We start from the raw sequence: 23,127 nt of genomic DNA, 5'->3' as shown, positions 1-23,127 counted from the left end.
TAATTTACTCATGACGGACCTTCAAATTTGCACCTCCGTATCCACGCTTCGGTACCTCCTCCTCGTCCTCCTCCGTTCGAGAAACACTGATCTTCGCCGGCGCTAATGGGGACACTGGGGAAAGTAATCTATACTGTGGGATTCTGGATCAGAGAGACTGGCCAGGCGATTGATCGCCTTGGATCCCGTCTTCAAGGCAACTACTACTTTAAGGAGCAGCGTGAGCTTTTCTCTTTACTCTTTTTTATCATAGTTCATTGCCCTAATTTTGGGGGGACAAGCTTAATTTAATCATGTTGATTCTTTCTACTGCTGCTTTACTAGTGTTGCTTTCTTGTTTTGAGGGAGATGTTGGTAGTTGTCTAAAAAAATTCTTTTTGGCATTATAGTACTTGTTGATGTTGCTATACTGTGATGGATCATGAACCTCTCTTATGTTAATTTGGTTGTGCTTTGTGATGAGTGAGTCCTGGGAGCTTTCTAGTATCAACAGTATCAAGTTCGGTATTTTTCCATGGAAATTATGGTTAGCTGCTTAAAATTGATGCTCTATAGTGCAAAGATTAGCAGTCATATATATATACATATAACCAACGAACAAGTGGTCTATTGGTAGAACTCTTCACAAGTGGTGAGAGTTTGAGTAGTGGTTGTGTGCGGGCGGTCCCAGCGCCCATGTGTGCGTGGGCCCTGCCTCCACTTGCTCCGCTGAGGTTTGTATGCGTCCCTGTCTTTTTTAGCGGTTTAGCCGTTCATCTTGGCAATATATATATATATATATTGACCAACTGTAAACTTACACTCTGAAAAGTCCTTTTTCTGCAGGAATTCTATTTTGAGACAGTGGTATATTATGTATTTAGGTGTTTAGCATAGTTGTCATGCTTGGAGCAGTGGGGGAAGCTTGTTTAAGCTGGTGTTTGTCTTTCCTTGAACATTACAGTTCCACATACTTTACGATTAGTGAGTGAGATTTGTGTCTACTGAGTTTTTCTCCCTACTTGAACCCACTTTTGTGTATGATGTGTTTGCTGTTCATCTGGCATGGTGTTATCTTACTCTGCATTCTGAAGAGCATTATTTGAAATGGTTTGTTCCGTGAGGATAAAATTAACACTATGTTTTCAATGATAACAGATTGAATAAAGTATGATTGATGCATGATTTTCGATGGCCATAGACTAATAGCTTGAAATTTGCCCATTATATAGCACCGTTTAACCAGTGTGTTCTAAAATCCTGGAACATTGCTTCCTGTTACTAGATAATAAGGTAGCACTTTTCACAGAACCACTTTCTAGTTTAACAATATGTTGTTATTTGGCAAAAATTCAACCCTTGTCACAATTAAGTGAATTCGCTCTTTAAATTGCTTTGTTTTTACTTTTTAATTTCTGTAAGTAGTTTTACTGAATTATATATATGTATTATTAAGATTTATATTCTTGTTTTCAGTGTCAAGGCACCGTACACTCATGAATATATTTGACAAAGTTCCCAATGTTGACAAGGATGCTTTTGTGGCTCCAAGTGCATCTGTTATTGGTGATGTACAAGTGGGACAAGGATCCTCAATTTGGTATGGGTGTGTTTTGAGAGGTATGCTCAGTTACACATGATTCAGTGACGGTTATAATGTTGTAACTTGTGGATTATACTACTCAGTTCTCAGTGCCTAGTTGTTGCTTATGTATGTTTGCCTTGCTGCTTTTATTATCTAGATTGGTTTGTACCTGAAAGTTTAATGGATTTAGGAAGGTCTGTAACTTTGGATGTAAATTTGCAGAAGAATCAGAAATGAACTTAATGAGCCGCATAATAAGTTTCCATGGTTTTCTTATGTGCTTTAGTGGACATAGTCACTTGCTTGTAATATATGCTGGACTCTTTATCTGAATATCTTTGCCTTTTAGTTGAATGAATAGGACATTATTGTGCTCTGTAAGTGTAACTATGTGATGTTGAGGGATGGAGGACTATATTTGAATTGAGCATAGTGGAATTGTAGTAAAATTTTATGTTCATTATGTGATACAACTTGCATTCGTTGTCCTCTTAGCTATTGTTACTGAAACTGTTCTCCTTAACATCTTGTGGCTATTTCAATCAAGTTCAGTTCATTTTTCTTGGTAACAGATGAACGTCTGCTGATTCTTGTTTGACTGTTTGAATTCTTTTCTGGCCAGGTGATGTGAACAGTATAAGAGTTGGTTCTAGAACAAATATACAAGATAACTCTCTTGTGCATGTGGCAAAATCTAATTTAAGCGGAAAAGTTTTACCAACCATCATTGGGGATAATGTTACTGTAGGTAAGTAGTAAGCTGATGGCCCAGTTCTCGCATGATCATATATGAAGCAATATTCAAATTTGCCAGATTGCAAGATAGTGTTAATTAACTCAAGGTTTATTCTGAAAAACCAAGGGAATTTATGAATTATTTTATTCCTCAGAAATATGCATTTACAGCATCCTTTTCTGGCTTGCTATTCTTATATAAAAACTTGGTTCACTCTGTCATATCAAGCTTCAGCCTTTCTTATCGATTTCAGGTCACAGTGCAGTCTTACATGGATGTACTGTTGAGGATGAAGCCTTTGTTGGCATGGGAGCAATCTTACTGGATGGTGTTATTGTTGAAAAGAATGGAATGGTTGCTGCTGGAGCCCTTGTAAGGCAAAATACCAGGATCCCAGCTGGAGAGGTTTGTTCAGTACCTTTTTTTTTAATAGATAACTTTCATTTATAGTTCTGAAAGTTAAATTGCAATCAAGCGCAAAAAATGTATAAATTAGACAGTCCAATGTCACTGGTTTTAATGAAGTTAAAAAATTATATGATAGGTATGGGGAGGTAATCCGGCAAAATTTCTGAGGAAGCTTACACAGGAAGAGATTGCCTTCATTACTGAATCAGCCACCAACTACTCTAATCTGGCTCAGGTGCATGCCATAGAGAATGCAAAGACATTTGAAGAGATCGAGCTAGAGAAAGCATTGCGAAAAAAGTTTGCTCGACGTGACGAGGAGTATGATTCAATGCTTGGTGTCATTCGTGAAGTCCCTCCTGAACTAATTCTTCCCGACAATGTCCTTCCTCGCAAATCACCGAAACTCTCCCAATGAGCATTGTTATGGTTTGTCTTAATTTCTGCTCTTTGAATAATCAGTCACACTGCTTGAACTCTCACTTTGTTCTTGTTCAAGCTTTTGGAAAGTAAGAAAAAATCCTACAAATAGTTGATAACAATGTAGCATCTAATTTTTATTATTTAGTGGTTAACCATACTTTCATTCAGCGTGAATCTGAGTAGATTTAATTGTTGTTGTTGTTGTTTTTTTTCCCTATATTTTGAGCTAACAAAATGAATATTTTTCCCCTAGGTGATATATATATATATATATATGTAAAAATTTTAAAAAAAAAAAAACTATTATTAATAAGAGTAGTAGTTATAGGTATGATACGAGCACCGTCCCTGATCTCATTCCCCGCCATTCCGACGCCATCGACCTTGCTCTGATGAAACCCTAGATCTAAGCTTCATGAACAACATACCCTAACCCTAACCCCAGATGCATCCCAGGAGGAGATCCCTTCTCCTCCTCATCTTTGCCCTCTCCTCCGCCATCCTTCTCCTCTGTTCCTCTCGCCACCTATCCTCCACTCAACTCCACACGCTTCCGAACCCTAGCACCAATTCCATCCCTAACTTCTCCTTCACTATCAAGCTCCTCACTTTTGACCGGCTTGCTTCCCTCCGCCGGTGCCTCCACTCCCTCGCCGCCGCTGACTACTCCGGCGACCGCGCTGATCTCCACATCTTCGTTGATCACCTCCCCGTGAATGCGTCCGGTCTTGTGGAGCGGAACTTGGAGGAGTCTCACCGGATTTTGGAGTTCATTGATGGGTTCGGGTGGCGCCACGGGGAGAAATTCGTGCATTACCGGACGGGAAATGCAGGGCTACAGGCGCAGTGGCTGGAGGCCTGGTGGCCGGCATCCGATGATGAGTTTGCGTTTGTTGTGGAGGATGACCTCGAGGTGTCGCCATTGTACTATAAGTTCTTGAAAGGTTTGATCTTGAGGTATTACTATGATAAATCGAACTATAGCCCTTTGATCTATGGTGCTTCCTTGCAGCGACCGAGGTTTGTTGCCGGTGAGATCGCTTATCTATTTCACTTCTGCCTTTTTTTTTGGTCAATTTCATTTATTTTCCTCTTTGTTTACCATTTTGAGGGATAATTTAGTGTGAGTTGATCTTTTACTTTTGATGTCCTAAATACTTAAACTGAAGCTACATTCTCATGCATGCATGATAGGGTAGGTAAATCTTTTAACTTTCATCAATACATAGGTTTTCTTTGATTTTCCTGCTTGTTTGCTGCTATCTGTTGTGATTGTTATCTGAATTATTCATAGAGGTATCTTTTTCTCATCGAGTTTCACCTGTGTTGTGATGTCGTGATTACTTGGAAAGAGAATTTGACATTGTAAGTTGATTAATTGGATGTAAGTGCCGTTTGTCAGAATGGAATTGTTGACCATTTTAATGTTTTTAAGAGGTGTATAATCATAATATTTTTAGTGCTTTACTAGCTTTAATTCTTCCAAAACTTAGAACTTAGTTATAGCATGGTTTTCTGCTTAGAATCTTTTCTATGCTTTTATTCATAACAGAGAAAGAGTTGCTGTTTTGTTGATTAAACTAATCTGTGAATTTATTTTCTACAAAATTAGAGTCTCTTCTCTGTGGGAGAAATCTTTCGGTCAACTTCACAAATGCTTGTGCAACTTGTATATGTACTGGCTGCTATTTGATACATATTTGTCAGATTGTAGAGGATAGATAGATTTAGCTATTGACACTTGCTCCCTTTATTAAAATAAATTTGTAGGGTTTGTTCTTTCTTTTTGAGATTTATTTTATTTAGCTTGTTAATGCTATCAGGAAAACATGGAAACAAACTAAAGGTGGACGGTGATGCACATCTTTTCTTATACCAGATTGTTGGCACCTGGGGTCAGCTTCTCTTTCCAAAACCATGGAAAGAATTTCGTTTGTGGTATGACATTCACAAAGCTAAAGGACTCAAGCCAATACTGCAAGGCATGGTAATCTATATCTTTGAAAACATTTCCTGATTCTCTAATGATTCTAAAATGAAAGTCACAGTTGGTTTGCATAAATGGATTTGCTCGAGTTTTGTGATTAAGTGAGATAACTGGCCATAAGAGACTATTCTTATCTTTTTCCTATATGCAGGTAACAACAGGATGGTATAAAAAGATGGGTGAGAGAATATGGACTCCTTGGTTTATCAAGTTCATACATACAAAGGGATACTACAACATCTATACCAACTTTTTGAATGAAAGAGCTCTTAGTGTTTCTCACAGGGATGCGGGTGTGAACTATGGAAAATCAGCTGGTCCTGATTCCAACTTACTACAAGAGAGCTCCCTCAACTTCAAACTGTGGGAAATGCAGCCATTGAGGAAGTTGAAATGGTATGACTTCTGCTTCAGAGAAGTGCATCCTGGGAGAATTGTGCGTAACCTTGATGAACTTGGATCTGTTCTTGAATTTATGCAGAAACAGACAACAGTCACACTTATAAGCTTGTACCGGACTACAGAAAAGATTGCTAGAAACCTGCTTTGCCATCTCGAAAGGCTGGATGTGCTGAATAGCATTTTCGTTGGGAATGACTATGAATTTCTGCTTGATTTATCCAGGAGGGGTTACCTGGTTATTGATTCAGAGCAGTTTGTTAGCAACATTAGAGATCAAAGCTTGATGACGCGATCATCTGAGAAAAGAGTAATAAAGGAAATCCTGGTTAAGGCCAGCATATTACACAAACTTTCCGAGTCTGGATACAATGCTTGGTTGATTGATGGGAACATAATTCCAGTAAGTGATTCTTTCTACAAGCTTCCAGATCCTTCTTGTGACATCATGGCTGCAAACAATGTGGAAATTTTGTTTCTGAAGAGCTCTTCATCAAGGATATTAGGTGCTGATTTTGTGTCAAAGGTGGGTGAAGCTGGGATCTCTTTAATTTCTAGCAGTTCGGCACCCCCAGAGCACAAGCATTTTGCATGGATTGTCACCAAAGCTCTTGAAGGCAAAGCTAATGTGAGGATCCATCAGTTGGATGTCGACATGCATGGCGTAAAATTGAGTAGCAATACAGTGGATGGTGCTTATTCAGGAACAAGTAAGAAGTGGGTTTTCTGGCCCCTGAGCTTGGATATCGCCTTGATACAGCGGAGTTTACAGGCCATGAACATGTGGTTGATTGATGAGGACTTGTCTTGCACCGCCGTCGTTTGCCATGGAAAGTAGAAACCTGTGCAGATACGTCAAGCTTGATATTCCTTATTATTCAGTCACCCCTTCTTTCTATCCGAAGCAACAATTCTTGTTGATCAGAAGTGCTCACATTCAATTTACGTTCTTGTATACATACTGCATTTTATTTGGACTACAAGTGCTTCAAAAATTTTGTTATCACTAATGCTCAATAGGACTTGTGCCAGTGCACTCAGAATTTAGCAAGTTTTGTATTTATATGGTTTTTTAAATATATATATATATATATATATCAAAGTTATATGTTTCATGTAATAGGAAACAAATTTAAAATATAAAAAGAATAAATTGTTTCATCGTGTTCAAGTGAAAAATAATGATGTAATTGGTCTTTTTGCTTCCTCTTTTTTTCCTTTTTCAGTTCTTTTCTTGTTTTGTCTATTGTTTTCCTTGAGTGTCTCATTTTTGACTTCTGGTGAATGCCTCAAGGTTTATTTTTTTTGCTGGTCTTATTTTGTATTATTTGATTGTTTATTGCAATAAATTTAGGGTTTATTCATTTTTTTTAAATAAATAAATAAATAAAGATGTAAACAGCCAAATGAAAAAATTGCATTAGTTAACGTAAAAAGGACTGAAATTAACTTTTATCTGGATGGCATTTCTGAAATTTTATCAAAAATCGCGTTTATTACCCTCGTCCCGCTCCTAAAACTCCCGGGGATTTTTTTTGGCGCGAAACGAAACCCTCATCTTTTTTTGGCGGCAAAGAAGCTTTGATGGTGGCTTCTCGGCCTCACCGCGGATCGCCATGGCCAACTGTGTCTATCACTCCCCTCAGTTCTCAGAGGTTGCCTTCCTTTCCTCTCTCTCTTCCTCCTAAATCAATCTCATCACACCATTGTATTCCTTCTTGGATTTTCTTGTGATTTTGATCCATGGATCAATCTCCTCTATTTCACCAGTAATCTTAGCCGACTTTTGTGGTTTTATTCTTTTTATTTTCATCAATATCTTTGCTTGTATTGAAATCCTTTCAAGGTCTATCACTGGGTTACTGAAAGGCAAAAGATTGAAGGAATTTTTTCTTTTTTTTCTTTTTCCCCTTTTGGCTGTATAAGTGTGATTAGTAAGCTCAATTCATTAGGTTTGTTGTGCTTTTGTTGGATTTCAGGATACTGCTTGGCTTCCATTCTGGCTTCAGCCACGCCAATTACCGGCATTTGGTGATTATCCCAAAGGCGATCACACTGTGTCTCCACTGGCATGGAAGGTGCGTTGTGTAAATTTTAATTGATAGTATACTTTTGGAATGATCTTGTCTTATTGGTTGTTTGTTTTCACAGAATTATGTTTGCTCTCCAGAAAATAATTGTGAAAAACATGATGATTGTCTCTACTCTAGAAATGATGTTGTGTCCAGTGGTTGCCGATTGTTTTTGTCTGGTGAAGACAACTCAACTGAAGGGAATACTTCTTCTGAAAATGTATGAGATTATAAATATTGTTTAAACAATTAACTTATTTTTTACTTTACTTGTTAGATTCTTACATGTGCTTGAATAATGCCAGTGTTTCAGGTTTCTTGTGTTTCAGGCATGCTGTTCATTTGCCTTGATTTAATTTCTTTTGTTAAGATTTTTCTGCTCTGTTCTTTGTTTGAATTGCATTTCCCATATCATTCCATTTCAATCCTAAAGATTATCTTCTCTTTTAAGCAGGCAACAAGTTTTCATCTTCATCTGTCGTCTGTCACTGGTTCTCAGTTGTCTGACCATGTAGATGAAATTGCTCAAACTGGAAGGCGCGAACCTAATAAAAGCATGCCAGGGAAACCAATCTCTGCAATCCAAACAGCACAGAAAAACCACATTTGCTCGAATGTGGTGGAAGTGGATGGTGATGTCCCTGAGTCAAAGATATCACCATTAAACTGTGTTCAGAGGCAGGTTAAGAGCTCATCATCAACGCCCGTCAGTAAAGCTGAGCAGAAAAGGGTGAGGTTTCGGAAAAAGGTTAATTTTAGCAATCTGAAGAATAAAGGTATTCGCGATGCTGTTGAGCTTTCTATTGCTGCCTCGGAAGCATTGGTTATATCTGAAATGGCAACCAGTAGCTTACAATGTGAAACTTTTCCAACTGAAGCTATACTGGAAGTTGCTCTTCGTGTGAAACGAGCAAGGAAGGAATGCTATTTGGATGTTACAGAAACTGTTCCCCCGGTTTTATTATCTGATGCACTTGATGAAACAGATCAACTTAGTGATTTGGATGATGATATCATGAAAAACGCATTTGATGATGTAGGTCTATCTTTTAATCAGATGGTTGCCCCCACATCTGTAGATTCATCCCCGAATGGAAATTCTTCTCATAATAGTGGCAAGTTGATTTTGTTGCCCATTTCTTCTAGTCCATCAAAGGCTTCTAACTTGGAAAGTCCTGATAAACAGACCATAAAATCACTTAGTTTGGTTCCTGAGACTCAAGATGATATTAGTGAGGCAGTTGCCCAAGGATCTGATGCTTTCCTCATCAAGGTAAAATATATCATCTTAGAGTCCTTACTGAGCTTCTGCATGCCCAACAATGTCTTTTGAAGATATGATCTCATTTTAGTATAAAATGACTGAATGATAGTCCATGTTTTCAGAATCCAGATGCTCGAACTTTAAACCATACAGTTTCTGAAGAAAAAGGAAGAATATCTGAGGTAAGAGGTACTCTTTTGATGGGTTGTGATATTTGTACTTTATGCGCATAATTTTTCTAAAATTTTTGTCACATTACTATTGGTTGGATTGATATGACTTTCTTCTGTAAATTTTTAAGGTGATCAAAGGTAATGCACTAAGGTGTCTGAATACTCGGACTAGTGTTAAAGCATTTTTCATTCGAGAAACAAGCTTCATTTCAGAATCCATGGATGATCTTGACAAACACTCATCAGAGGCAAGATCAGATGCAGGACATGAGGTAGTTGCATCCTCAAACACACCAATGCAAAGTGTTGCTGGACATGGGAAGAGCATCCATGAACAATTAGTTCCTTCACTAGAGCTCGTGAGATCCTCCAGTTTCTCACTGGTTGATCCTCTTTGTTCTGTTGTGCCATGCAGTCTCCCTGATGTTACTCCTGATGTCAACCAGAAAAGCGAAAATAAGAATTTGGAAACAATTACTGGTTCTGTTCCATCTATTCCATTGTCCGAGTTAAATTGCCAATGTACCGTTCCTGATTCTAAGGTGGAAGGGCATGATATTTTCAAGATAAATACTGAAGGTTCTATTTTGCCCAGTCACAGACAATTTAATTTACTCAAGCACTACAGCATGGTAGTGCCTAACCAAGACTATGTAGGGGAGATGGCTCCTGCTAAAGCTATGTCACGAGAAAGCACAAAAGAAAAACCTATAAATTTGTTTCTGACTGGAAAAAGCACCAGTTTTTGTGCTTTCAAGGATGCACCTTCTGTTCCTTCCAGTCCCAAAGGGAAGTTTGATGTGAAAGATGGATCAGAAAATCACAATTTTGGAAACATGTATTGTGAACAAGTCAAAGGTCCTGGCAGTTTTAGGACCAATGGTGCTGAGTCTGCTGATGTTGCAACCTCAGTTTCCAAGCACCAGGAGGACACAAACCAGGGGGCGCCTCCCCAGTTAACTTTACAAGCTCAACCTCTAGTTAAACGGAGCCTGCCAACAAAGAAGGTTCATTTTGTGGAAGATAAAGAGGTCGTTGGAGAACTGCAATCATTAGTCTGGGCTTCTGGTAATCCTAACTTGCATTTTCTTGCACCTCCTCTTTTGCCATATTATCTTCTGTACTTTGAAAACGTTCCACTTTATCTGTTTGTAACTTGGAGCTCATTCATAAACATAATTTAGGTTCAAAGAGTACAAAGAGGAAGAGAGTAAATGAGCAGTTCCGGCATTGCAAATATGGGATTCAAAAAGACAATTGTAGATATATCACGAAATGCAACACTACAAATGCAAAAGCTTTGATCTTTCAAGGTTTGGAATTTCTACTGACTGGATTTTCCGCCCAGACAGAAAAAAAACTGGAAGCCGTGATCAGAGAATTTGGAGGTTATGTTCTTACTAGCATACCTTCATGTTTTAAAAACCTTCGAAGAGAACAAGCGTTGGAATTGTCTACCTGGAAGCTTCCCATTGTACTCTCTCCAAAAAAGGTTTGTGCTTTTAGTTGTGAATGGTTTTTACTCTACTGTTTCTGATTGTGCAACATATGTCAATTCCTGATGAAATCGTTTAGATTGTATAATTTTCTTTCAAGTAACCTCTAAAAATTTAGCAGAATTTACCGCTACCTCCAATTCAGGGAACTGATTATTTCTCCTAATTGAACCTAGGAGGACCAACACAAACTTATTAACTTAATTCAATTTGAAAGATTTCTCTGGAGAAAACAGCACTTTAAAAGCCATTTTTCTCATTTTGCAGCAAGAAAACAGCACTTATAAAGCCATTTGTTTTCCCATTTTACAGCAAGAACAAACAATTATGTTTTGGGAATTTCTTTCATTATGGCAGGTTAATTTCCTCACCCTTTTGTTGCAGGTAAAATCAACTAAGTTTTTATATGGCTGTGCAATAAATACCTGGATGTTGAATGCTGAGTGGATTCTTGATTCGGTGGAGGCTGGTTTCTTGTTGACACCCAAAAAGTGAGTTTGTTCTTTGCCTGCTGCAACTTGATGTCTCTGATGCTAAATTTGCATTCAACCAGTGTTTTCTTTACTATATCTACTTGAAACCAGTTTAGCATTCTCTGTATTATATTTTTTTCAGTTGGAACTTTTTCCTATATTGGGTCCAATGATAGCACAACTTTATCCACATGATGATATCATTATATATATCCACCATTTTCATTCAAATATTGTGCATAAATTTGATAAAAACTCTTTGGATGGTATTTCATTTGGAGTTTTACGTACCCACTATAACATTGAAATTAGAATTGCTATCGTTCAGTTACTGTTCTGATAATTAAGACTTAGTTTCATGCTCCTTCATCAGATATGTAAATCGGCCAATTCAAGCCTCCAAGTGGCACCACTTGCAAGGTCAAGAGCCAATCTGCTTCAACAATGGCTCCATTTTTGACAAATTTGCCGTCATGGTATATGGAAAAGCCAGATTTTGTACCAAATTTTCTAAAATTATAAAGGTAACTCTTTATTGAATATAGCACTATGTGCAATCCTGTGAATAGTTATTTTATTTGATTGTCTTTCTGTGAATTTGTTGAGGAGTTAAGAATTGCTTCCTTGAAACTTGATGGTCACCTCTTCATTCATATGTTCGCTTACAGAGCATAGTATAATGCTGCATATTTAATAAATAATAAGGAAACTCACTGCATTTACAATATGCTTATTTGCAATTTGTAGACATAACAAATCAATTAAGAAGCATGAATAGTACATTTATCCACTCTTTTTAATTTGTTTATGCTGTTTTGGTCTCTTCTTTTAACTTCCGACTGTTGGTTCAGTGTGGAGGTGGTCTGGTGTATAAATCCTTGCAACAATTGATCCAAAATACGAAAGATGGAAAGAAATCCATTGGAGCCATTCTTGTTGAAGACGAGAGCAATGTTTCTCGACATCTGAAGCAATGCATTTTAGAACAAAACCTACAAATGATGGTTAGTGTGACTTTTATCCAGAATGTCCTTAAAGACATGAAAATTAGATATATTTATATCAGCTCAGCCAGCTTGCTTCCATGTTTGTATTGATCTTCTTCAACCTTAATTCTTTTGCAGACAGCCAACTGGATCATAAACTGTTTATTTTCTGGGAAACTTCTTCCTTTCAAGAAGAACAAGTACGCTTCCTTTCACCGAATCAAGATGCCAACATTTCCTCAAGATCAAACTGTGGAGATGAGCCAAGAAATATAAGTACAGTTTCAAAGTGAGAAACAATTTACATATCTATACCAAGCTGAAAATTCATTATAGAATTTTCTCTAAAATGCAATGGTGGTTTACAGGATTACTTTTGAATGCAAAGATCCAACCTCAGCAACAATGAGTAAATTGCAGGAATTAAGATGTATGCAGTTGAGTATATAATTCACAGATGTCCTATTGTGGGAACTATGGATCAGGTAAAGAGTAAAGAAAATAAGAAGACTTTCTTTGGATGTTTTATGAGCACAAGTTTGGAAAGGTGAGAAATGCTAGTGAATTTGCAACCTCTGTGATTATTGCATGAAAAGACCAATTTTTTTTAACTGCCTGAGACAAGTGTCCCATGCCATTGAGGTCACAAAGGTACGTATGTTTGTATTACAGTAATAGCCTTGAATCTCAATTTATTTAAAGTTCCATCCTTTGTATTTTCCCTTTTTTTCACATTTTTTAAAATAGCAAGAGGTTATAGAACGAGGAAAATATGAGATCAGCCTTTTTTTTTTTTTAGTTTTATTTTTCTTTTGCTTGTCTTCTATGCATGCATATATACATAATTGAGGGATCTATATGGAAAAATAATATTATTGTCCTATTTTTCTACAATATGAATAAAATTTATATTAACAAAAAAGAAGGAAATAATGTTTATGAAGAATGTAAAAACTGTTAATAGTTAAAATTTCCTAACTTTTTATTAATAAATAAATAAATAAGGGAAAGTATCATATATATATATATATATATACACACACACACACATCCGAAAGTCCTTAGATATATAAATAATAGCAAGTACATAATTTTGATTATTGCCCTTGACCCAGATCAAATGGGTCAAGGGCAATTTTGTATATATTTATAATCAAGGGAAACAATATAATAATTGGATTTATTTTACAATGTGAATGTAAGATTGATATCAACAAAAAAAATAATAAAAATAATAATATAATGAAAATAAAAATCAGAGTTATATTTGGTAAGTTACTTAGAATTCCCTAACTTTTTTGTAAAAATCATCCGAATAAAGTATGACTTTACGTAGATATATGTGTGTATATATATATATATATATGCATGCAAATTTCATGATTAGAAAAAAAAAAATATATATATATATATATATATACAAAAGGGAAAAACCCTCATTACTGCAGCGGAACAGGAGGAGGCTAGGAGAAGAAGGATAATTAAAGGAGAGATGGAGCAGGCGGGGGACCTCTGAAGCAACTTGTTCAGGGTTCGCCGGACGTTGATGCACATGCCCAGGGACCGTGGTTACCTCGTCGTCGATCATGTTCTCAACATGACAAAGCCTGAGTTCATCCACAAGTTCGGTGAATCCGTCAACCGCGACGATCTTATCTTCAACAAGGCCAACAAGTTCGACCCTTCTGATCTGGTCTTAAGAACCGCTGCATTACAATACTTATGTAGCGGTTATAAACCGCTATTTTTTTTTAACATTTCTAGTAATTGTATAACCGCTGCATATCTATCTTAATATACAGCGGTTTTTGCAACGAATTAAGTCAAATGTAATATTTAATTGAAAAATCGTTACAAAACCGCTACAATAGATAGTCTATTGTAGCAATTTTATAACCGCTGCAATGTAACAGCTGCATTAGTGCAGTTATGTAGTAGTGTCTTAATTTCTCTCTATATATTATCCTGAAATATATATATAGATTGAATTAAATTTTGAAACTTTTTAATTATTAAATCAAGTAATATATATATATATATATATTACTTGATTTAAAAATTTCTGATTAGTTTGGTTAATTACTGATATATATATATATATATATATATATATATATGCCTGGTTGGTGATCCTATTCGATTAGATTTTTGTATTCTTTTCAAATGACGCCAAAGTTGGTGTGAAGCATATAAAGAAATACGTTGAACTTATGAAATCAGAGAATGTACGAAGAGCTATATATATTGGTTGTTCAGCAGGATATATATATTACACGAATCGCAAGATCATCCCTACAAGACATTTCTCAGAAGTTTCAGTTGGACGTTTTTCAGGTGCTGCATGCAATTTTTTTTAACATATATACATTGCGCGCTCGCCATGTAATATATTATATATTGATCATATAAATTAAATAATTAATAAGATTTGAATCTCGCAATATATACGGGTTAATTAGTTTTTCTTCCATATATATATATATATATATATATATATGATTACAGCTTCTAGCTATAATATAGGACTCATGATATATATGATGAATGAGGTGTACGTTGTTTCTTTATGATTAATTATATATGTGACCTAATTAATCACAAGAGCGAGAGCTGCTGGTCAACATTACGGAGCATGAACTCGTTCCAAAGCATCAGGTTCTTAACAGTGAAGAAAAGGCTGCCTTGTTGGAGCGCTACATGCACTGTAAAGTAAACTCAGGTATATATATATATATATATATATATATATGTCTAGAAAATTAAATACATAGAAAGAAAAATGTTTTTATTTAATTAATCTTTACAATCATTCATTTGCAATAATATAAAAACTTTGACTGGCCTTTTATGTACGTTAATTTATCAAAGGCAGATTAATTACAGCTTAATTTCCTGTATGTAAATTGTATTTAATTAGTACTATATATATAATTCCTGCCTTTCTTGAAGATGATGGATACTGTTAAAGTATACTGTTTTTGCATATTTTGTTCACACTCTGAATTTCATTTGAAACATTGAGCTTATCTCTAGCTAGGTTGATTGATCATTAAATTAATTGATTTTATCAAAGTTAAAGCTACACTTTTATTGTAATAATTAAAAAGGCTACTACCCCATGAACGTGTAAGTCCTATTAACAATCATCCATCAGAAGAATTGAAGTCAAGTCAATATATCATCTCTAGAACCGAATAAAAGTATAAAACAAGATAATTCTTGTAATTAATTAGTTGGTTCTGAAGAATAACTTCTACCAGTGACTCACATGCAAGACCACAAAGACATGCAGTTTTGTAGATCATAGATGCGCTAATGAAAATGGTTTCTAGTCATAATACAGCCAAGCAGGATAGGATTAACATTCCTTATAAAAACAATATTATTGTTGCTTTTTATTTTAATTTTCTGATGAATAATCGTTTCCTTACATCAATCATAGCCATATATAGGTTGCAAACTACATTAATTGTGTATCTGATCTTTATTTGATATGGCTACAGCTTCCAAGAATCCTAATTACTGATCCAGTCGCTAGATATTATGGTATGTCGTATGAGGCACGTACTATTTGATCTAGCTAGCCTTTTTGACTTAATGATCGAGCATGCATGCAGGCAGGATGCTCTATGAAATGCATGCAGTCTCATGCATGGCTAGTTTAAGTCTGAAATATTTTTATTTGCAAACCATATTGGAAAACTGTCAACATGGCGCGCATGGGATTAATTAATATACTTTTATATTTCAAACTTTTTCTAACTTCACAACAGTTGTATCAAGAAAGTAACTAGTAAAAATCAGGTGGAGTTCATGATATCACATAATTGCTGGTTGAATTATATATGGTTGAATTATCCTGTGCACCACCTAGTTCTGGGTGTCTAGTTACGTTGTTTAATTCTTACGTATTAGCTAGTTTGCCTTGCTTAGTCATTAATATAGAGAAGTAATTAATTAATTACTTATAGTTACTTTTATTTACTTAAATTGGTTTATAAGTTTAATTGATTTAGGAAGGCCTCTAACTTAATTTGTATGTAATAAATTTGCATGAAGAATCAGAAATGAACTCATTGAGTTGCATAGTAAGTTAATTGAATAGTCAGTGGACTGCTTGTAATATATAATATATATATACACTGAACTCATCATTGAATTTCTTTGACTTTTAGTTAAATGAATAATTATTGTGCTTTTGCAAGTGTGATACTACCGCCGGGAAGTTGAGGGGTGGAGGCATATATATATATATATATATATGAATTAAGCATAATGGAATTGTGTTAATTAAAATTTTATCATTCATTATTTTATACAACTTAATTAATTGCATTCAGTTGAGCTGTCACCTATTGTTAGTGAAACTGTTTTCATTGATATCTTGTGGCTATTTGAATCAATGAAGTTAAGTTCGTTTTTCCTTAGTAACATCAATTTATTGAAGTTCAATCGTTATTGTTTTTAATAAATTTATCATTTATTCACTTTATTCCAAAAAAAACTATAGCAAAAAGTTATATATACAAAATCTTTCTTATTTTTGGTTATTTTTTTCTTTTGCTTGTGACTTTTTTTTGTGTATGTATATATATATATATATATATATAATTGAGGGAGCTATATATTATATGGAAAAAAATAAAATAATTTTATTTATTCTGCAAGATAAAATAAATCAAAGGTTTATAGCCGACATTGGCAGGCCTATAAAAATTAAATAAATGGAAAAAAAAAACTCATATATATATATCATATACACACCTCCCGAAGTCCCTATTGTATAAATAATCATATTCATATAATTTTGATTAAATTCTTTCATCATTTTACTTTTATTGAGTCTCCAACACAAAACACAACAAAAAGCATAAAAATAGTACTATTTGGTTTAATATTTTATCAAGGAAGAAATATAAAGATATTGATATGTTATATAGATATTTAAAAAAGATTCCTCATAAAAAAAAAAGAATAAAAAAAGAATTCTATGTGGATATATGGCAATATTCACAGAAAATTAAAAAAAAAAAAGTCACCAAAAGAAGTATGTAGAGATACCAAATTCTAAACTTCTAGAGGGGTGTCGATGCAAATTTCGCAATAAAAAAAAATAATAATAATAAAAATGCTTATAAAAGAGCTAAACTATTCGTAGTATAAGGTAAGAGAAACCACCGTTTGAGTGCCTCCGAAGCCCTAACTCTTCTCCCCGTCTCTCCTTCTCCGAGCTTGTTCCTCCACTGCGGCGGCGGAGGAGAAGAAGGATAAGCGAGAGATGGCCCAGGTGGAGGAGCTATCAAGCAGGCTGTTCAGAGTTCGGCGGACGGTGATGCAGATGCTCAGGGACCGCGGTTACCTCGTCGTCGATCGCGATCTCAACATGACCAAGGCCGAGTTCATCCAAAAGTTCGGCGAATCCGTCAACCGTGACGATCTCATCTTCAATAAGGCCAAGAAGAACGACCCTTCCGATCAGGTCTCTCTTTCTTTGATTTCCTTTTTTCTATTTTGTGATTATTGTTATTATAGAGTTTTAAGGCTTGCTGTTCTAATGTTTAATCGGTTGCTTTTGTTTTAAAGTTTGAATCTTTTGAGTGTTTGCTTGATTGATGATGTCTTTTGAGCTTTTGTCCTTTGATTATTTTACATGAGGATTTCAAAGACTAATTTATTTACTAAAATAGATACATTGAATTGCTTTGCTTCAAATTTTAGCACTCCTTTTTTTATACCAATTATAGTCTTTTGTTGTGTGTGTGTGTGTGTGTGTGTGTGTGTCATGAGGTATTTCGAAGTATGTTTTCAATGTTCAATGGGCCTTGTTTTAAAGTTTGAACCTTTTGGGGATTTGGTGTTTTCGTTTGATTGATGATGTCTTTGGAGTTTGTCCATTGAGGAGCATTTCAAGTTCTAATTTATTTACTGAAATAGATTGAATTAAATTTTGATAGTTACACAGCTAGACATACAGGGAACTATGTATATCTTGTTCAGATGATATGTATCTTTTTAAGTTCTCATTATCATAGTTTTGTTTAGACACGTTCACAGCAAAGAACTTAGTTTGTGTTAACTAACTCTTTTGAGAACCATAATTTTGAGCCATTGTATTGTTTATTTATTTATTAGTTGCTTCAATTTCTGATGATTTTGATTTCTAATGCCTGTTTGTGATCCTATTCAATCAGATTTATGTGTTCTTCCCTAATGATGCCAAAGTTGGTGTGAAGCATATAAAGAAATACGTTGAACTGATGAAAGCAGAGAATGTGCCAAGAGCAATATTGGTTGTTCAGCAGAATCTTACTCCATTCGCAAGATCGTCCCTACAAGACATATCTCAGAAGTTTCATTTGGAGGTTTTTCAGGTGCTGCAAATTTCTGAACATACATTGCCATGTAATATGCTATTTCTAGAAATAAGATGGAAATCTTGCAGTGTGGTTAGTTTTTCTTCAATAATTACTTCTAGGACTGGTGAATGACAGGTATTGTTTCTTTATTATTTATGTGACCTAATCACAGGAGGGGGAGCTGCTGGTCAACATTAAGGATCATAGTCTTGTTCCAGAGCATCAGGTTCTTTCCAGTGAAGAAAAGGCTACTTTGTTGCAGCGTTATACTGTAAAGGAAACTCAGGTACGTCTAAAACAATACATAGAAAGAAAAATGTTGTTATTTAATCTTTACAATCATTCGTTTGTGATAATATGAAAACCTTGATTGGCCTTTTCTTTATGTTTACCAAATATCGATGGCAGATTACAGCTTTTGTGTACGTAGATTGCACATGAGCTATGTTCCTGCCTTTTATGAAGATGGTGGATATGGCTAAATTAGACTGTTTTTGTATGTTTTGTTCATGGGGCTGAATTTCATTTGAAACATTGAGGATATCTCTAGGTCCACTGATCACTGCATTGATCATATCTAAGTTAAAGCCACACTATTATTGTAAAGAGCCTACTGCCCCCATGAACATGTAGACACTACACATCTGCCAAGTCCTATAAACAATCATCCATCAGAGGAAGTCAATATGATCTCTAGAACCAAATAAAAGTCTTAGGTTAGATGTGCAGAATTTAGTTCTTGTAGTTTATTTGGTTTTGATGAATAACTTATATCAGTGAGTCATATACAACACAACAAGACTGTTTTGTGGAGCATAGATATGCACTAATGAAAATGAGTTCTAGTTATAGTACACCGCCAAGCAGGATTAGTATTTCTTAAGAGACAATATTACTTTTTTATTTTAATCTTGTGATAGATGATGGTTTAGTTACAACCTAGCCATACTATTTAAATTGCATTAATTCTGTATCTGCCCTTTATTTGAATGGCTGGCTGCAGCTTCCACGAATTCAAGTTACTGATCCAGTTGCTAGATATTATGGGATGACGCGTGGGCAGGTAGTGAAGATTATCCGACCCAGTGAGACGGCCGGCAGATATGTTACCTATCGGTATGTTGTATGAGGCACTACTTGATCTCGTGTTGACTCGATTCGCATGCAGGTTGCTCTATGTAATGCATCTCATATCTCTTGTAAGTCTGGAGTATTTTTATTTGTGAAACATGGAAAAACTGGCAACATGGCTTGTGGTAACTTCAAACACATGTTGGCCTGCCAAGTTAGCACCCTTTTTCTTGATATGATTAATATGATGAAATGAGAGCATTTTGCTGTCTTTCTGAACCTTTGTTTTTGTCAGAAATATTGATAGCCCTCTGATAGCAAACCCATTTATGCAAGTGGGATGATATTTCTATTTTTCTTAGTATTTCTAATTTTGGATTTGTTGAATCAAGAAAATAACAACTAAAAATCAGCTAAAGTTTGTATCATTGTACGTGGCTTGTGGTAGAGTGAGCATAGTATTCACTCTTCGAAGTCCTCAAGACTGTAGAGAATTGGTGGTACAAATTCAGTGTAACTGGTAACCTTGCTCACATTGGCACTAAGTTGGCCTTTTAATTAGATGTAGTTAATGTAATATATTATTATGTTTTTGTTGCATTAATTAAAATTATGTTTAATATTTATATCAAATGTATTATATATTATCTATTCTTGTTCGTTGATAAGAAAATTATTTTGTGTAGTGTTGTAAAACACAAGAATGAAATACAACTTTAATGTTTATTTGTAAATACATGTCAATTAATCTTATCATGAAATCTTTTTAAGTAATTATATTTTAAAAATAAGCAGGAAAAAAAATAAAATAAACATTTTAAAATTCTGTTGTATATAAAATAAAAAAAATTCTAAAATTTTTAATAATTTTAAAATTAAAATATACAACTAATTTAAATATTTTCATAAACAGTAAAATATTTTTTTTTTAAAATATTAAAATAATTGAAAAAATGTATTTTCATGTCTTACATGATGATTATATACCTAGAGATTAATATTTCAAATCCCGAATTTTAGAATACATCCAATATGAGCGTATTTCAAAATCTACTTAAAAATAAAGCCATTATATGTCCATTTATGTGGTGTATTTCAAAACTATCCATTAAATTTATATTTAATTGCTTTTTTTAAATTTCAACAAACAAACAAACGTTTATTAAAAACATACAAACGATTTTAAGAAAATCTTTGTAGTTGCAAATACATGGAATTCCAAATTATTTTACATGCTATTGTCTCGTTCTCGAGTGTCACTTATCTTTCATGACATTTATTTTATTTTTTTAATGTTGTTCTTGTCATGCAAACTGTGAATGATTGTATACTAGTATTTTGGTGCATGAATTAGTGGATTAGATTGCTAATTAACAATTTCTTCAATTCTTTATCTATATATATATATATATATATATATATAATTGTAAGTTCTATAATTCTTAAAACATCAGCCTCCCTTTTGTTTGCCATACAGATATCTATACACGATGGGCATATTTCAACATTATTTTTATGAATTTAACATATCAGTTAAATTTAAAAAGCGCTACCAGTATATGCAACCATACTTGATTTTTATTTTTTTTATTTTTTTTGCAAAGATTTAGCATAGTACTAAAGGGTGCATACCGATGTTAGAGTTCTTTTTACATTGGTGAAATGTGAGTTCAACTTCTCCTGCTCTCGAAAAGAGTGAGAATGTGTGGTGTTAAATATACTCTCTGTTACCAGTTGATAAAACCATATACTTAAAAAAGCTCTTCTGTGCAGGCACACATTTAATTACAAGCCTAACCAAACCCAGTATCCTTAGTAAAAAAAAAAAAAAATAGCATAGTGGGCATGTTATAGTGAAGCCTTTCAATTTATTTTTCCTTTCAGTAATATGTTGCTTGTTATTTGTAATATATATATACACACACGGATGTCAAGCTTCGTTTAGAAGGACTAATAATACTAAATCCAAAGTCAAGTTTGAGTTGTCTCTAGATACAACATCCTTTCATGTTCAACAGAACGTAATCAACACATCTACATTATTTATAGAGATTGAGTATACCCAAATAAACTTTAATGGATTTGTTCTCATATCTATACTCCTGTTTTGTTTGTTTCGACTATTTTTTTCTTAAGTTTCATTTATCTGTACCATTTGTTATGTTTTTAACAAAGGTGTGATTTATTTAAAAAAGAGAAAAACTATTTATTACTATTCTTATGTTGATTCTCTCTTCCGCCTGTTTTGTTGTTTTGCATGTGGATTTTTGACTCTCACGTTTATGGTTTCAATCTTTCAGAATGATTCTATTCATGTTAAACGAGATTAATTTATTGAGTTGCCTATTTGAATGATTGGTGGATAAGTTTATGATTTGAAAAAGGACTTGTCCCAATCACTAATTCTTCTCTACAAGAATATGACTAGTCATCCAATCACATATTGTTTCAAATTAACATATCATTTCAAATTTTTACTGCCATAAAAAATCAGACCATTAAATTCACTGGCTGGATTAATGACTAAGAAACAGGTGGATAAACTGAGAAAATGAAAAAGATTACAACGACCATAGAACAATATATTTATGTATTAATTTTTATTGTTTTATTTGAATGTAACAGACTCCCTTTACATCAGCAAGTGAATGAATAATTTAAAAAGATATTGTAAGAAAAGAGGGTTTTTCTTTTTCAAATCTCTTTGTCGGCTACTTTTATTACTATCACTATTATTTTTGTTTATATATTTCTTTTTCCTTTCAATCAGGATTGATGTTGAAAAATTGAACCACTTGTACTTTTTCTTCTTCTTTTCAATCTTTTTAAATTGGTTTCTTACAACTCACTACTTATTAAGACATGCATTAATTTGACCATTATTATTATTATTTTTGAGAAAAATGAATAAATCATAATTTATTATTCAACCAAATTTTTAATACTTGTCGTTGAAAAACCAAAAATCTCACATTCATTATCACTCATATTTGATTTTTATATATAAAATACTATATTTGTATCTATCTTTTTACTGATCATTTTTCTGTCTTATTATTTTTATATAATTATTCTTTTTATATTTTAATTCCTCATGTGGGATATGTTTTGATTTAAATTTGATTTGTCATCCCATGTGTGCTACCTGGGTTATTTTATTTTAATTAATTAAATTAAAATTAGATTAATAAAAAAAAATTGAATACCAATTTAAATAGTCAAACCTCAAAACCAACTTAATTTATTATTTTCTCCTCTCCCAACCAACCTCCCTCTTCTAAAATATAAAATTTTAAAAAATAAATATTATTTTTTAAATAAAAGTGCATACATAGTTGTAGTATAACAACTTGCGGATGTTCTATTCATAATGTAAAAAAAAAAAACAATTATTTTCTTTTATAAAAATAAAATGTCATCACAGAGTAGTACATGATAAAAATTACATTTATTAAAAAAATAATGACAAAAATCAATAATTTCTAATGCGAAATAAAATAAAATATATATTTCAAGACATCACTAATCAAAAATTAGAAAATGGAAACCAAATGTAGCTTCTCTTGGTTCCCATCACAAGGAGCATGTAGTCTCACATGTGAGTCATGGATATCTAATTATCTGCATTCATATACATGTAATGTATGCATGGTGGTAACAAACTATCCTAAGTAACCGTCCACTGGCATTGCTCTTTTGATCTTATCTAAAACCTTTAT

At 33.9% G+C, this 23,127-nt stretch overlaps 4 protein-coding genes and 1 pseudogene across 8 annotated transcripts; all 5 read left to right on the top strand.

Moving 5' to 3' along the window:
* Window positions 1-28: 28 nt before the first annotated feature.
* Window positions 29-3,542, top strand: LOC120249721 (gamma carbonic anhydrase 1, mitochondrial-like). Of its 3 annotated transcripts, none has more exons than XM_039258336.1 (6): window positions 29-220; window positions 1,456-1,599; window positions 2,187-2,312; window positions 2,554-2,705; window positions 2,845-3,137; window positions 3,451-3,542. In XM_039258336.1, the coding sequence occupies exons 1-5, from the start codon at window positions 106-108 to the stop codon at window positions 3,124-3,126; spliced, it is 819 nt and encodes a 272-aa protein (XP_039114270.1). In that variant the 5' UTR covers window positions 29-105; the 3' UTR covers window positions 3,127-3,137; window positions 3,451-3,542. The 3 variants fall into 3 exon arrangements, with proteins under 3 accessions (XP_039114270.1, XP_039114269.1, XP_039114268.1); XM_039258335.1 differs by having other exon boundaries at window positions 3,446-3,532; XM_039258334.1 differs by lacking the exon at window positions 3,451-3,542 and having other exon boundaries at window positions 2,845-3,294.
* LOC120249720 lies at window positions 3,540-6,534 on the top strand. The gene is made up of 3 exons (XM_039258332.1): window positions 3,540-4,162; window positions 4,955-5,118; window positions 5,270-6,534. Exons 1-3 carry the CDS (start codon window positions 3,577-3,579, stop codon window positions 6,353-6,355), a joined length of 1,836 nt encoding a protein of 611 aa, XP_039114266.1. The 5' UTR covers window positions 3,540-3,576; the 3' UTR covers window positions 6,356-6,534.
* Window positions 6,535-7,078: 544 nt separating this feature from the next.
* Window positions 7,079-12,759, top strand: LOC120283783. 3 transcript variants are annotated; one of them, XM_039290521.1, is made up of 12 exons: window positions 7,079-7,172; window positions 7,497-7,595; window positions 7,669-7,809; window positions 8,044-8,862; window positions 8,976-9,035; window positions 9,155-10,094; window positions 10,211-10,518; window positions 10,907-11,013; window positions 11,369-11,519; window positions 11,847-11,999; window positions 12,120-12,270; window positions 12,350-12,759. In XM_039290521.1, exons 1-11 carry the CDS (start codon window positions 7,134-7,136, stop codon window positions 12,255-12,257), a joined length of 2,955 nt encoding a protein of 984 aa, XP_039146455.1. In that variant the 5' UTR covers window positions 7,079-7,133; the 3' UTR covers window positions 12,258-12,270; window positions 12,350-12,759. The 3 variants fall into 3 exon arrangements, 2 of the variants coding, with proteins under 2 accessions (XP_039146455.1, XP_039146456.1); XM_039290522.1 differs by lacking the exon at window positions 7,669-7,809; XR_005543346.1 differs by lacking the exons at window positions 12,120-12,270; window positions 12,350-12,759 and having other exon boundaries at window positions 11,350-11,519; window positions 11,847-11,987.
* On the top strand, window positions 12,410-15,556 carry LOC120249326 (annotated as a pseudogene).
* Window positions 15,557-17,147: 1,591 nt separating this feature from the next.
* LOC120250636 (DNA-directed RNA polymerases II and IV subunit 5A-like) lies at window positions 17,148-19,714 on the top strand. The gene is made up of 4 exons (XM_039259465.1): window positions 17,148-17,460; window positions 18,173-18,352; window positions 18,510-18,623; window positions 19,341-19,714. The coding sequence occupies exons 1-4, from the start codon at window positions 17,260-17,262 to the stop codon at window positions 19,464-19,466; spliced, it is 621 nt and encodes a 206-aa protein (XP_039115399.1). The 5' UTR covers window positions 17,148-17,259; the 3' UTR covers window positions 19,467-19,714.
* The last annotated feature ends 3,413 nt before the right edge of the window (window positions 19,715-23,127 follow it).

This window comes from Dioscorea cayenensis, chromosome 19, assembly GCF_009730915.1.
Source record: "Dioscorea cayenensis subsp. rotundata cultivar TDr96_F1 chromosome 19, TDr96_F1_v2_PseudoChromosome.rev07_lg8_w22 25.fasta, whole genome shotgun sequence".
In the NCBI taxonomy this organism is placed as follows: domain Eukaryota; kingdom Viridiplantae; phylum Streptophyta; class Magnoliopsida; order Dioscoreales; family Dioscoreaceae; genus Dioscorea; species Dioscorea cayenensis.
This window is presented reverse-complemented; position numbering and strand designations above follow the sequence as displayed.